This window comes from Mobula birostris, chromosome 11, assembly GCF_030028105.1.
Source record: "Mobula birostris isolate sMobBir1 chromosome 11, sMobBir1.hap1, whole genome shotgun sequence".
NCBI classification, from domain to species: domain Eukaryota; kingdom Metazoa; phylum Chordata; class Chondrichthyes; order Myliobatiformes; family Myliobatidae; genus Mobula; species Mobula birostris.
Window position 1 is genome coordinate 14,603,442 of NC_092380.1, and position 14,421 is coordinate 14,617,862.

The following is a 14,421-nucleotide window of genomic DNA, read 5'->3' on the forward strand; positions in this document are numbered from 1 at the left end:
CTACCTTTTTGCAGCTTCCGGATTTCAGCTGGGTCAGCAAATGGGCCACTTGTAGCTGCACCAAAGGTAGGGTGAGAAAAGCCATCCATATTTTCTTTTGTTTGCATTGCATTTCAAAAGTAAGTAATTGTGCAACACAAGTTGTCTAATGTGGAGGATGGCACATAAATCCAGCTGTGTTAGTCAGTAGAGGGCTACTGGGAACTTCCTGTTTTTCTTAAAAACAGGACTGCCTATGCTTTTCCCTCGCTTTTCCCAGACTGTTAAATTGGACTCACTCGTTGATGGAGAGACAATACTGCCCTTTAATAGACTTCTATGTCTGTTCTGCTCTAGGGTAAAGACCCATCAATCCATCTGGAGTAGAGGTTTTTAAACTTTGGAATTGTTCTCTTCAGATCTTTTGAATTTTTATTTATTCTCCAATATGTAAAGCTTAATTACGTGCAACAAATAGAATGTGAAGTTAACAGTAATTTATTGCTTGGTTTTCTTGAGTAAATGGGCAGCACGGGAGGTACTGCCCGGTTCCTCTCAGTGCCAGAGAACTGGGTTCAATGCTGACCTCGGGCACTATCTGCATTTTTTTCCCCCCATGACTGTGTGAGTTTCCTCCAGATGCTCTGGCTCCCTTCCCCATCCCAAAGGTCTGCCACTTGGCAGGTTAAATGGCCACCGTAAATTGTCCCTAGTGTGAGGTGAGTGGTAGAGTCTGGAGACGTGGACGGGAATATGGCAAGAATAAAGAATAGGGTTAATGTAGGATTAGTGTAAATAGATGGCTGGTGATTGACAGTGACTCAGTGGGCTAAAGAACCACTTCCTCTTCCTTCTTTAGAAAAAGGCCCCTTTAATTCACATGGGCTAAGAGTAATGGGAAATTTTCAATAGAATACCAACACTGTACTTTGTACAGTGACTCTCATTTCCATCTACATATCTCTAATGGGCAATACAGTTGTTACTCTAGTTAACTAATAGAAATATATAATTAATGTAAAATCTTGAGAAAAATATCTCTGAATATTTTAATCATTTTAATGAAAAGAATTATAGCACAAAATGCACTGGAGAGATTCCTCCATTCGTCCCTCCCCACTGATCTCCCCCCCCCCCCCCCCCCGGCACTTACCCTTGCAACCAGAGTAAGTGCTACACCTGCCCCTACACCTCCTCCCTCACCACCATCCAGGGCCCTAAACTGTCCTTCCAGGTGAGGCGGCACTTCACCTGTGAGTCTGTTGGGATCATTTACTGTGTTCAGTGCTCCCGGTGTGGCCTCCTGTATCTCGGTGAGACCCAACATAGATTGGGAGACTGCTTCACTGAGCATCTACGCTCTGTCCTCCAGAACAAGTGGGATTTCCCAGTGACCACCCATTTAAATCCCGATTCCCATTCTGATATGTCCATCCATGGCCTCCTCCACTGTCGTGATGAGGCCACACTCAGGCTGGAGGAACAACACCTTATATTCCATTTGGGTAGCCTCCAACCTGATTTCAGGAACATCGATTTCTCAAACTTCCGGTAATGCCACCCCACCCCAGCCCCGCCATTCTTCATTTCCCATCCCCCTTTCCCTCTCTCACTTCATCTCACCAATAAATTTCCCAGCTTTTTACTTCATCCCTCCCTCTCCAGGTTTCACCTATCACCTGGTGGTTCTCCTTCCCCTCTCCCGACCTCTTAAATCTACTCCTCAGTTTTTTTTCTCCAGTCCTGCTGAAGGGTTTCAGCCCGAAACGTCGACTGTACTTTTTTTTCCTCATAGATGCTGCCTGGTCTGCTGAGTTCCTCCAGTATTTTATGTGTGTGTTGCTCGGATTTCCAGCATCTGCAGATTTTCTCTTGTTTGGAGAGATGAAAATCTGGCAGAAGGGGTCCCTGGCCAACCCCACATTTTAACAATGTGCTGCTTTTGATCAGGTTAAGTGGAATCCAGGGACCAAGCTGACTGGAGCAAACCTCTGCTGAATCTACCCCCCCCCCCAATGTTTCTGAGACCTGCCAATCCTTTCCAGTCCTTGAATAATTTAAGCTTGTGTCCTCCAGTCCTTACAGCATTTGTCACTGCACTGGAAAGGTAGCTGTCATAAGACCATAAGACATGGGAGCAGAATTAGGCCATTTAACCTACCAAGTCTTCTGAACTCACTAGAAGGATAAGCAAACCAATAGGAATGCCATCTCCCAAGCCAACATCCCCAGCACTGAGGCCCCAGTTTTGTCAGGCAGGCCAAGTTACTCACATGCCCAACACTTAGGATCCTGAAACTGACACACTCTGGCTCTTGGAAATCCCTGGCCCATGACCACCCAGAATGAAGAATCACCGTTCATGATAGTGCTGAGAACCTAGAGTCTGTGCACCAAAAGCTCACAGAAGCCGTGTAAGTGGCAGAAGGAGCATCCCGACTCTCAAATCATCCATCCTGTTAGGAACCTTTTCCCCATCAGCCTGCGTTCCCAACATTGTCTCCATCTGCCAGATCAGAATCCACAAAACTAGAGCAGAAGCAAGTTATCAATGGTCCAAAGAGATTTGTAGAATGCGCAGTCATCATCTTTAATCATTAAGCTACGCATGGAAACTAATTTACGAAGGATTTACTTTCCAGAATCCTCCAATCCTCCATCTGTTGCTTGGACAGCCTCATCTTTTTATTCCCCCAACCTTACCCAAAAAACTTAACACCAGAAACAATATACAACCAATTAATCATCTTGATTAAATGCCATTGCACAAGATCAGTAGTTCAAAATCCTGCTTCTGAATTCTTCCACCACTATTTCAGTTTTCATACTTTTGTCTCAATTACAGTTTTACAGTCTGCACTTCAGTTTGTTTCAGTTCATCTCTCTCTGCGAAAGTTGAGAGCAGATCTCTTACATAGGAGCCAGATAAGGTAAAATCACAATCAGAATGGATGGCATGTTAACTTGTAAAAAGCTCTGCTTACACTTGATGTACCCAATAAAGTTAAAATAAAATGCATAGTATTTCACTTTTGCATAAACCAACACTCAATAAAAGCTGAGTTAAGAGCTATGTTGCAGGAACAAAATACGCTTGTAAAATGCTAGATTGCTAATTGCCATCCTTGACTTGGGAACTATATGAGACCATTACACATGGAGGGAGAATTAGGCCATTCAGTCCATCGAGTCTCCTTTGCCATTTCATCATAGATGATTTATTATCCCCCCTCAACCCCATTCACCTGCTTTCTCCCTGTAACCTTTGCCACTCTTACTAATCGAGAGCCTATCAACCTCTGCTTTAAATATACTTAAAGACTTGGCCTCCACAGCCGTCTGTGGCAATGAATTCCACAGATTCATCACACCGTAGTACATCACCAGAGGCTATCGTAAATCAGTTCAATAACAATTGAACAGGCAATTTGTTATAATTGTTGAGTAGTTTAGAATGAAGTTGGTTCCATGGTTGCAGAGATTTTTTTTTCATTCATTCCTTTAACAATCTCTTGAATATAACAGCAAGCATGTTCTGCAGATTGTGTCACTGTGCAAAGTTAGTGACCTACAGACTGATTTGGCTGCTTCACTCAATCTTTTGCAATCCGCTAGAAGTTCTTCAATAGGCCACAATGGGCCATCGCTCTGTCATGCAAAACACACAGTGATCTGAAGCCCAGCCAAGAACAAACTGTCCTTATCCTTTAGTTTCTACAGTACCGAAAACTTGATCCTCATTGCCCTTAGCACCTGCAGTGCAACTCTGGTCATGCTCTTGTAAGGCTTCTTCTCAAACTATTGTTCCCTGTATTTATTTCTTCTGGGGTGTTGCTGATTTTAATATATTTGCTGCACAGTCCCGGCCTCTCGATAAAGAGACATTGAGAGCAAGCGGAGAAGAGATTGATAAAATGGAGACTTGCAGGCCAATAGCATGCATCAGTAATCTACTGGTATTTTCACAAGATGATGAATGGCTGGTCTTACGGCTAATGCCGACTTTGACACTGATGTCTAAGTCATCACTAAAATCAGTAAATAAGTATGAGGTAAGGCCCGAAGCAGAGAGTTGGTCAGTTCCTCACAAGGGAAGTGCATTTCTTAATAATATTGCTATGCTTGTTGATTGCCTTAGTAGAAACCTTGGTACTTTTTGGCTGTAATTATCAAAAAAATCTTCTGTATTGCTTTTGCAATGTGCTGAAAGCATTTTCAATAGTTTTCTCATTTTTTTGAGGAATTTTAGCCAAATTCACAAATTGCTGAAAAAGACTGAGATGGGGTGAGTTTTCTAAATCTCACTTTTTTGGTTGTTGACTGGACTGTGGACTGGATGCATGATTTTGGAGAAATTTTAAAGGAATGGCTTCAGATCTGTTTGTCCCTCCATCACTACCCAATCACAATAATGGATTTTCACTAATATGAGAGCTTTCACGTAGCAAACATCCCGAAGACCTTCTGGCAAGCATTATCAGCCAGAATTTGGCAAAGGGCTGCCCAAGAACAAGGCACCAGAGGTCACATGTTGTGCGCTTAAGGGTACAAAGGAATGAAAGTTTCTGGGAAGGAATTCCAGAGCTTCTAGGATAGGCAGCCGTTAACACAGCTGCCAATGGCTGGTACAAGACAGGAGGGATTGAAGATCACAGACCATAGAGTTTAGACAGGGTAGAACCATGAACATTTTTTTTTGAAACATGCTTGAAGTATTGTCTTTGGGAATCACTTCAAAGTTCAAAGTAAATTTATTATCAAAGTACGTATATGTCACCATATACAACCCCGAGATTTGTTTACTTGTGGGCATACTCAATAAGTCCATAATAGAATCATTGAAAGGCTGCACCAACTTTAGCATTCAAACAGTGTTCAAAAGACAACAAACTATGCAAATAGAGAAAGAAAGAAATAATAATGAATAAATAAGCAATAATTATCGAGAACATTAGATGAGTCCTTGAACGCGAGTCCATAGGTTGTGTGGAATATTTCAATGATGAAGTGAAGTTATCCCCGCTGGTTCAAGAGCCTGATGGCTAAGAGGTAATAACCGTTCTTGAACCTGGTGGTGTGAGTCTTGAGGCTTCTGTACCTCCTTCCTGATGGCAGCAGTGAGAAGTGAGCAGGTCCTGCTTCACTGTAACGTATGGTGTAGAGCGTCCGGTGGTGGGAAGGACATTACCCGAAATAAACTTGGTCATATCCACTACTTTTTGTAGGACTTTCTGTTCAAGGGCATTGGTGTTTCTATATCATAATCATAGTCATACTTTATTGATCCCGGGGGAAATTGGTTTTCGCTGCAGTTGCACCATAAATAATTAAATAGTAATAAAACCATAAATAGTTAAGTAGTAATATGTAAATTATGCCAGGAAATAAGTCCAGGACCAGCCTATTGGCTCAGGGTGTCTGACCCTCCAAGGGAGGAGTTGTAAAGTTTGATGGCCACAGGCAGGAATGACTTCCTATGACGCTCTGTGTTGCATCTCGGTGGAATGAGCCTGTGGCTGAATGTACTCCTGTGCCCAACCAGTCCATTATGTAGTGGATGGGAGACATTGTCCAAGAAGGCATGCAACTTGGACAGCATCCTCTTTTCAGACACCACCGTCAGAGAGTCCAGTTCCATCCCCACAACATCACTGGCCTTACGAATGAGTTTGCTGATTCTATTGGTGTCTGCTACCCTCAGCCTGCTGCCCCAGCACACAACAGCAAACATGATAGCACTGGCCACCACAGACTCGTAGAACATCCTCAGCATCATCTGGCAGATGTTAAAGGACCTCAGTCACCTCAGGAAATAGAGACGGCTCTGACCCTTCTTGTAGACAGCCTCAGAGTTCTTTGACCAGTGCAGTTTATTGTCAATTCGTATCCCCAGTTATTTGTAATCCTCCACCATGTCCACACTGAGCACCTGGATGGAAACAGAGGTCACCGGTACCTTAGCTCTCCTCAGGTCTACCACCAGCTCCTTAGTCTTTTTCACATTAAGCTGCAGATAATTCTGCTCACACCATGTGACAAAGTTTCCTACCATACCCCTGTACTCAGCCTCATCTCCCTTGCTGATGCATCCAACTATGGCAGAGTCATCAGAAAACTTCTGAAGATGACAAGACTCTGTGCAGTAGTTGAAGTCTGTATGCAGCCAGTCAATATACTCTCCACATCTCATCTATAGAAGTTTGTCAAAGTTTTAGATGTTATGCCAAATCTTCACAAACTCCTAAAGAAGTAGAGGTGCTGCTGGGCTCTCTTCGCAATTGTACTTGCGTGCTGAGCCCAGAGCAGGTCCTCTGAAATAATAACACCGAGGAATTTAAATTTATTGAAAAACAGCGTAATTTTACCAATGCCCAGGCTGGAAAATTCCAGTGGTCTTCATCATCAGAAGCAACAGGGGATCCTCAGAATTAGTAGTGAAGGTGCTTTTAGGGTCTCAACGAATTGAAGTGCATGAAATAACAAGTAGGGGACTGGTATAAAGGAAGAGAAGGTTGCTGTGGGGTCCTGCTGCTCCAGGTCATTACCACTACATTCAGGTGATGTGGACGGTTTGTTTGACAAGGTCATGTGGAGCCATAGGTGGATGGTCATATGAGCAGCTGGTACATATCACAAGACCTGGTTATGCGACCACTGACGCCAGGCAGACAATCTCTGAAGATGGCTGGAGTCGCCCGTCTTGTAAAGACACTGCCTAGAAGAAGACAATGACAAACCACTTGTATCGAAAAATTTTCCTAGAATAATCGTAGTCAAAGACCATGGTCACCCACATCATACACCTGGCACATGATGATGATGAACATTGTTAAAGCAGTTTAAAAGGGCATATACAGTATGTAATTTCAGTTGTGAACAAATAGAGACTACATGTCAAATTTATTTTGATTACAAGGAAGTTGGTACGTGCAAACGTTGTGGAAATTATATCTTACAAACCACTGTATCATTAGGAATATTCAAGGTGAAGATAGGTAAATTTTTGAAAGTGGGAAATTGGAGATCTGACACAGTTGAAGAGTTGAGGCCAGCATGGATCAACTCTGATCATATTAACTGGCAGGTTTGAGGAGACTGATGACCTATTCCTGTTCCTGTTGTTTATCATGTGCTTGTTCTATCTCATAGCAGCTCTGAGGAGGGATGGAAGATTGGGCAGCTACCTGGAAAACCTGAAAGGGAGCTGGACCTTGCCTTTCTAATACTTTTGACTGATGATGGAGAAAGTCCTGGACAGGATTACGAGAGAACATGGAGCTTTCTACTGATCCTTCCTGAAGAGCACTGTTCAACTTTAACTGATTATTCCCATACCTTACTGAAAGTTGATATCTTGTGCAGCTAGAGCAGGAAATCGTTGTTTGACAAGACTGAAAAGACGATTATTTCAGCTTTTATGCCTGCTTTTGATAAAATTTAGATTATGATATAGAAACATTGGTAATTATGTGACATCAGGACATCTCTTGTTTCTAGCCAAAAAAAAGTTTTGAAGTGAAGTTACCGCTGTCATACAAACCATTGTTATTGCCCATTATACCTGCTGGCAATTAGGGCAGCAATGAAGGTCCTCCGTCTTGGCCGTGTTCAGGTCTTCCTTCATCGTATGAGTAGCTTTCTCTCAAATACAGGACATGTGGCAGCCAATTTGTGCACAGCACATTATCAAATACATTGGATTTCAGTTAATTGAGACACATGGAACTTGTACATTTTGGCCCAATTAAGCAGCTATCCCAATTAACCGAAGTTTCATGGAAATAGTTAAAAAGGTACTTTGTTTTTAAAAAAGGACAAACTACAGTTTAACAAAGTAACAAATTATGTATTTAAATGAAATACAGAACAAATTAGAACACTACCAATACTATTAAAGTACTATAGAACTGCATTTGTTCCTAATAGTTATCAACAGAGGAATTCAACCAGTGTGTGCTGCCATGTTCTTTTGACTTTAATTGAACAAAATCAGCGCAGATCCTAGTGCAGATCATGGATGATCTTCATTTTCATTGTAACATTCAAGATGATTGTCAATGTCTTCAAATTCTCCATAGTCCCTAACTTGCTGAAGTAGTGAAATCGTTCATTTCACTCCCAGCCCTTTCTGGCGTCTCCAAGCCTGAATGCTTGAAACCGCAGTGAGCAAAGCAGTTCTGAATTGTCTTACAGCTTATTTATCGACAACTATCAGTGACGAACTATGCTGCCTGTTCTTTTTTTTTAATCAATGTCTATCGGCCCAAGTGGATATAACATGAGCACACACTGCTGATGCCATTTTAAACCTGTTCGCTGTAAGCGTGATGTAGTGTCTAACTGCCACAAAGGTGCATGCGATTGACGCCAGTCAGAAACTGTTTGGCAACAGTTTCCTGTCCCAATTAAGCGGCTCAGTCTCCCAAATTAATAAAGGGAATCACTAAGGGCTATTTTCTCAATTTATTTTTGTTCTTTAAGAGTTGACCCAAATAAGTTGGCTGCCCTAATTAACCGATGGCCCAATTGACCAGAATCCACTTTTGTATGTCAGATACCACGAATGCTGGAAATCTCAGGTTGTTTAAAAGTCTTGGACCTGAAAGGTATACTATGCTTTTCTTTTTGTCCTCTCAAATTATGCTTGAACCAAATATTTGCAGCATTTTCTGCTTGTATTTTAAGTATGCAAACTACCGGTTTTGGTGACGTGAGCTTTGACATCAAAGTACCTGCACGTGGTTTTGTAGTTGAATTTTTTGTTTTAAGTGACCTATCTAAGGGATGGCAACTACAACAGTGACATTCTCCTGTGCTTTGCTGATTTGCTGCTTCAGCATTTGGATTGGAACTTGGACCCACAGCCTTCAGACTCTGAGGCAGAAGTTATATTTTAGTTTGTTTTTGGGAAATGGCATCACTTTCAAGGCCAACTTTTGTTGCCATTATCCTTGAAAGAATAATGGTCAGCCATCTTCCTGAATCGCTGTAGTCCTCTGGTAAAGATGCACCACAATGCAGTTAGGTGGATTGTTGTAGGATTTTAATGTGGGGGATAATGAGGGGAAAGCAATGTATTAAAAGAAAGGTCTTGGGCTACATAGCACTGCCTCTGGCTCACAACTCTCATTTGCCTGTCGCTGAATGTTCTCGTTTACATTTATGTGCCCGTGTTGCTCTGTGATCAGAAACAGCGGGTAAACAATAATTAGACCACAGGCAATGGAACAATCGCCCCACCACAGACGCCTAGTTCCTGCCGTCCACTATTTCTAAATGTTTCGGATCATCAGACACTGAACTGAAAAACGTTTAAATAATTAAAACTGTTTAAAACATTTATAACAAGTAAGATTGCATGGAACATGCAAAATAATGAAATCAATAAAAATAAAGCTAATGGAAAAAGTTGCTTACCTTTAGAGTGAAGATTACAATTCCATTTGAGAAGACTGGGACCACGCTAAATGCAGCAACTATATCTCTTGTAAAACTAGGGGGAGGAGGGCAGATACAAAATTTCTACAGCCCCGCAGCTCTGTGTTATGGAGAGCTTGGTGGTAAGTCTGCGAATGTGGCATGAGATCAGATGTGTTGGTGCCTGGCATCCAGCGTGCTCCATTCTACCACACTATAGTGCACCCTTTGGAAGTCTGCAACAGGCTACCACCCACTCTTCAGCACTTCAGATTCTCACTGGAACTGCTGACCATTTGTCAATGTGCACCTTGAAACTTCCAAATGATAGCATTCCTAAGTGCCTTCTTAGTGGTAGATGCTGCTTTTAATTTCAGCTGTCAAGGAAGCCTTAGTGAGTGGTTTCACCACATCTTGTGGATGGTTCTTAACACAGTTACTTTCCACAGGGACATTGCATAATTAGCTACTTATGTGCTTTGTTTAAAAAAAATGCTATTTTAAGAACTACTTAAAAACTTTAGTTTGACACCTCTTAACCCTTCCAGCGTTTTCCTCTTCTGATGAATGTTTGTTCTGAAGTTTCAATTTTGCTTCTCTCTCCACAAAAGTTGCTTAACAAGTTGAGCATTTCTATTAAGTTGATTTGAGTTTTAATTTTAATTTTAATTTAAAAAATTAATAGTTTCCCGCTTTCCCTATCCATACCTGACGGTTCAGTTCAAGAAAAAATGCATAGGTGCCATTTGTAGTTGAAGGCCCTGTAGCTTTGAAGCATTGGCTCTTAATTTTGCAAGGGCTTTTCAAAAAAAAAAGTCTGTGCTTTCTGAAGCAAAATAAAAATTTGTTCTGCTCAGCTTTCTGCACATATTGCAACTGCACACAATTACCTTGGTCAATTAGCAGGTTGTGATTAGGAAAGGATATCATTCTCCCCTTTTGTTTCAAAAGAAGTGATGGTTCAAGATGGTATCAAGTTCTGCATTCAGATGGAACCTTATCCAAACAACTATTCTTTCTGTGTGACACACTTGGCAAATTGCTGCACCTTTAAGTGCATCAGTGCTGATCCTGACATATATGCGTCTCAATGACGAGATTTTTAGTGCAGAATTACTGGATAACAATCAGGAAAAGGATTAGTGACAGTTTCTCTTCTCCCTAAAGAAGCACTCTCACCTCAGCAGACCCAAAGTTTATGCATTTGAGTTGCGCTTTGAATGTTCACTAGCTCAGTACTAACTAGTGTTGTAGTACATTGATGAATCTTGGATATAATAATTTTAGATTAAAGTTATTGCAATTCATACTAAGTTCTTTGCCAGCTTTTTTTTAGTGCCTCAGTGTGTACGCATTACTTTTCAGCCCAGTTTTAAGCGAATTAGATACCATTGAGAGTAGATTTGATCGTTCTACTTTAAAATTGGCATTGTGGACTTGCCACAAACTTAAATTTACAGAATCACCAGTTTTAAGTTGATCAAACAGAAAAGTGGAATCTTAATACAATTCTGTTTTTAATTTCTATTAAAAACTCCTTTGGATGCTGGAAGTTGTTAAATTGATCTTTAAACCACATTCACATGCGCTCCAATCATTTGAAATGACAAAAGGTTGCAATTTTAACATAAGATTAGATGGTTCATCTTGAATTTATTATGTTCTCTGAAGATACCAGGTCAAATTATTTAGAATTGGTTTTCAAGTAATGTCTGGTGAAACTTGCTAAGTCCCTTCTATCCTCATTGAAAACAAAAGTGTTTGATGGATAATAACAATAGCGCGGTTGATTTTGGGTTATCTGTTATTTATCACTGGTTTATACTGAAGACAAGATGGTGATGTTAATGTTCTCAACTAGAATCTTTTTCATATTCTGCTGCTCCTGACAATAGTTTGCTTTAAACTATACTATTTCTGTTCTGGATAGGGCATGATTATATATTTACTGTTACATTTGGGCCCTTGTTGGTAATTATAACACTTTTTTATATACAAATAGATGTAATTACAGCCACACTTCTATTTATTGTTACTCTCACTATCCTCACTTCTATTAATATCTTTCATTTATTGTAATAATTGTTGTCCAAGGTGAGTACTTCAGATTAATGTTGTTTTTAAATCCTTTCCTCACCAGATCCAGACACGGCCCTAAAGGTATGGTTTCCAAGCCAGCTGACCGTTCCACCTACTACTGTACGCTGTGACCATTGCTCACCTGCGAGCTTGACATCAGCAGACTTGTCGTCTCAGTGGAACCTGCAGCTGCTGCCCACATAATAAAAAAGTACATTTCCAGCAGAGTTTGCTGGTCAACAATTAAGATTGGAAACTAAGCTGCTGTTTTAAACCATCTATTTCCAAACAAAGGCTAATTAATCTTTGATTCTCTTAACTGAGATCAACTAAACAAGAAAAATCTCTTGTTTCTTTAGTCTATTCATGGATAACTTGGCTCACCTTGAGTGATGTTTCATGTCGTTTCCTCAAACATTTAATCCATGATCAATGTAAAAATTCATTTGACGGGGTCATTTTAGTTCTGTTTCCATTGCTTTGTGTACTTAAAATGAAATAAAAGTGTACTTGAAACATAATATTGTAGTAGTTTTATTTGCTCTGTTGTAAATTGAGATACAGTATATACAATTCCTATTTAAAAATTATTTGCTTCCATCATAAAGGGCCCTCTAGCCACCGTTTTATTGGGGGGGGGAAGGACAATCATAGCCCAATAAATTTATTTTAGAGATGTAATTCAATTGGCTGATTTATACAGATAAAAATATAGACAAGAAGTGCACTGCTATGTGGGGGGAAAAATGTAGTTCCCTTAGTGAAAATATTTACAGTGCAAATCCATAAAACAGATTAAAACAAAACACAAATAATGTTTTCGAACCGTTTATTATACGTCCTACAATACAAACTGGGTTTTAATTTTTTTTTGCAATGGTCCGCGCACCCATTTAATCAAAATCACCCCCCCTCCACCTCCCCCGCCCCCTTCTCCTGTTGCAGGACGGCTCCAGCCTGGGGACGGTGGAGTTAAATGACGTAATGCGGCGCCCGCCGGCGAATGGGAGGCAGCTGCGGAGGTCACGTGAGACGGCGGGTTCGGCCGTTTCCGCCAGCCGCAGCCGAGCCGGGCCGAGCGGCGGTCCTCTTTTTTTACGTCGCTGCGCTGCGCTCGCCGAGAGAACAACAAGCCGCCATTTTGTTTGGAGGAGAGGAGACGGAGACAGAGAGAAGCGAGCGATAGAGGGAGAGCAGAGATCCTTCGCTCGGCTTGTGTGGATTGAGGGCAGGGGGTGAAAAAAAGGACGAGGAAGAAAAGGAAAAAGGCGGGGAGGGGGGTGGGGGGGAACAAAAGAAAACTAACAAAATATATAATCAGCAATACGAATTGAACAGCAGGGAGGAAAAAAAGTAGTACTGTAAAAACGCCTCATCTTTTTTTTTTGCCGACTCTACCGTCCGTTATTTTAAAAAAAATTTAAATGTTAGGGAAAGAAAAAATGCCGAAACATTTCGTTTGATTTAACAACGGTTCCTGTTTTTTTTTACCCCCGTGAAGAGCGGAGGCTTACTCTTGAGAGACGGTGGATGAATCGTTCTCTCTTTATTGGATCGAGGGGGGAATTTTTTTAAAGGTTTTTTTTCTGACAGGGTTTTTTTTACGGGTGTCGGGAATGTGGAAGGAAAGACGGCTGTGAGGTGCTTTATGATGAGGTTTTCGCCGGAGACACCGTTGTACTTGATCTTTCATTTTCTTTGATTATTTTCACCCCCTTTCCGTCCTTATTTTTTCTCTCTGCTGGCTCTTGGTGCCCATGGACGATCGACCTAGAAAGCCTGGGCCTGGCCGTAGGCCTTAGGCTCGCTCGCTCGCTCGCTCTCTCAGACTTCAACGATAAGGAATAGAAATCGTTTGAGCGAAAGAAAGCTGAGCGAGAACCCAAGTCAACCGATCAGTTAGCGAGGGTTTGTTTCTTTTTTTTCTCCCTCTACGTTTGAGGAAGGGAAAAAAAGTTGAAACGTGTAATTTTTAAACTGGGGAAGAAATGGCAGAGAATCTCCTGGACGGACCGCCTTCAGCCAAGCGGCCTAAAATCTCCTCCCCAGCTCCCCCGGCCAGCGATGGCACAGGTACCGTGTAAACCCTTCTTGAATAGTTTGTCAGTTTTATGTACGTGCGTTATAAAATTTTTCCCCCAGGGCTGTAGTTCGCAAATGCCATTTTTATTTAAGCATTTTGTTAAATGTATCTTATTGCACATTTTGGAGGAGGGTAAAGAGTTAATTTATAAAGAATACTCTGGTAATTCTCTTGGGCTATGCTTTTTCTCTGGCTGGAAAGGATCTGTGATTGTCCAGGTTATTGTTACGGAGGATGGAGAAGTCTCATTTTCCCTTCATAGGCTACAGTTTTATTAGTTTTCTCTATCTCTCTTAAAGGGTTACAAATGCCTTTATTCGTTTCTTATGAAGCCTACATACAAATAACGGTGGTAGTCTTAAGATTTTTAGGAGTATTAATGGAAGATCATGATATGGAAGGCCTTTCGTTTTTAAATTAGTTAACTAGGTATGTATGTTTAATAGATTATGTATGTGGTTGGTTTGCTGGGTATGTAGTTACAGGTTCATCTCTTTAAAATGTGTAGTTTATAACTTTGCATGATCTGAGTATTGTGTAAATAAAATGAGTTACACCATGTTGACGCAGTGTAGTAGTTTGCCTCATGACGTTCAGTGAGTAATTTTTTAAGTGGCAAGATTTTGTGTAGTACTGTAAAAAAGAATTTCTGGGATATTGTTTAAAAGTTTTCAACAGATTAAACACTATTGATTAGAGGATATGTTGTTCAGTATATTATAAGGCTGTTTTTAGTTGAATTTTCATTTGTCGTGAAACGAATGAGACCTTAAGGAATGTTTTGACTTTGGGGAAATATGCAGCAAGCTTTGCTAGATTTCTTGTGTTCAAGTAAGAATAGAAACAAAACTTCAATTTGGAAA

General features: G+C 40.9%; 2 protein-coding genes across 2 annotated transcripts in view; both read left to right on the plus strand.

Moving 5' to 3' along the window:
* l3mbtl2 (L3MBTL histone methyl-lysine binding protein 2) overlaps nt 1-11,958 on the plus strand; it is a 163,166-nt gene extending 151,208 nt beyond the window's left edge. Inside the window, exons 22-24 of the transcript XR_011887714.1 lie at nt 15-66; nt 7,129-8,585; nt 9,403-11,958. The gene's annotated coding sequence lies outside the window, so the exon portion shown is untranslated. The remainder of the gene's footprint in view (nt 1-14; nt 67-7,128; nt 8,586-9,402) is intronic.
* Nucleotides 11,959-12,643: 685 nt separating this feature from the next.
* Nucleotides 12,644-14,421, plus strand: part of LOC140204853 (histone acetyltransferase p300-like) — a 94,027-nt gene continuing 92,249 nt past the window's right edge. Inside the window, exon 1 of the mRNA XM_072271727.1 lies at nt 12,644-13,548. Within this exon, the coding sequence (XP_072127828.1) occupies nt 13,464-13,548 (85 nt within the window). The 5' untranslated portion in view covers nt 12,644-13,463. The remainder of the gene's footprint in view (nt 13,549-14,421) is intronic.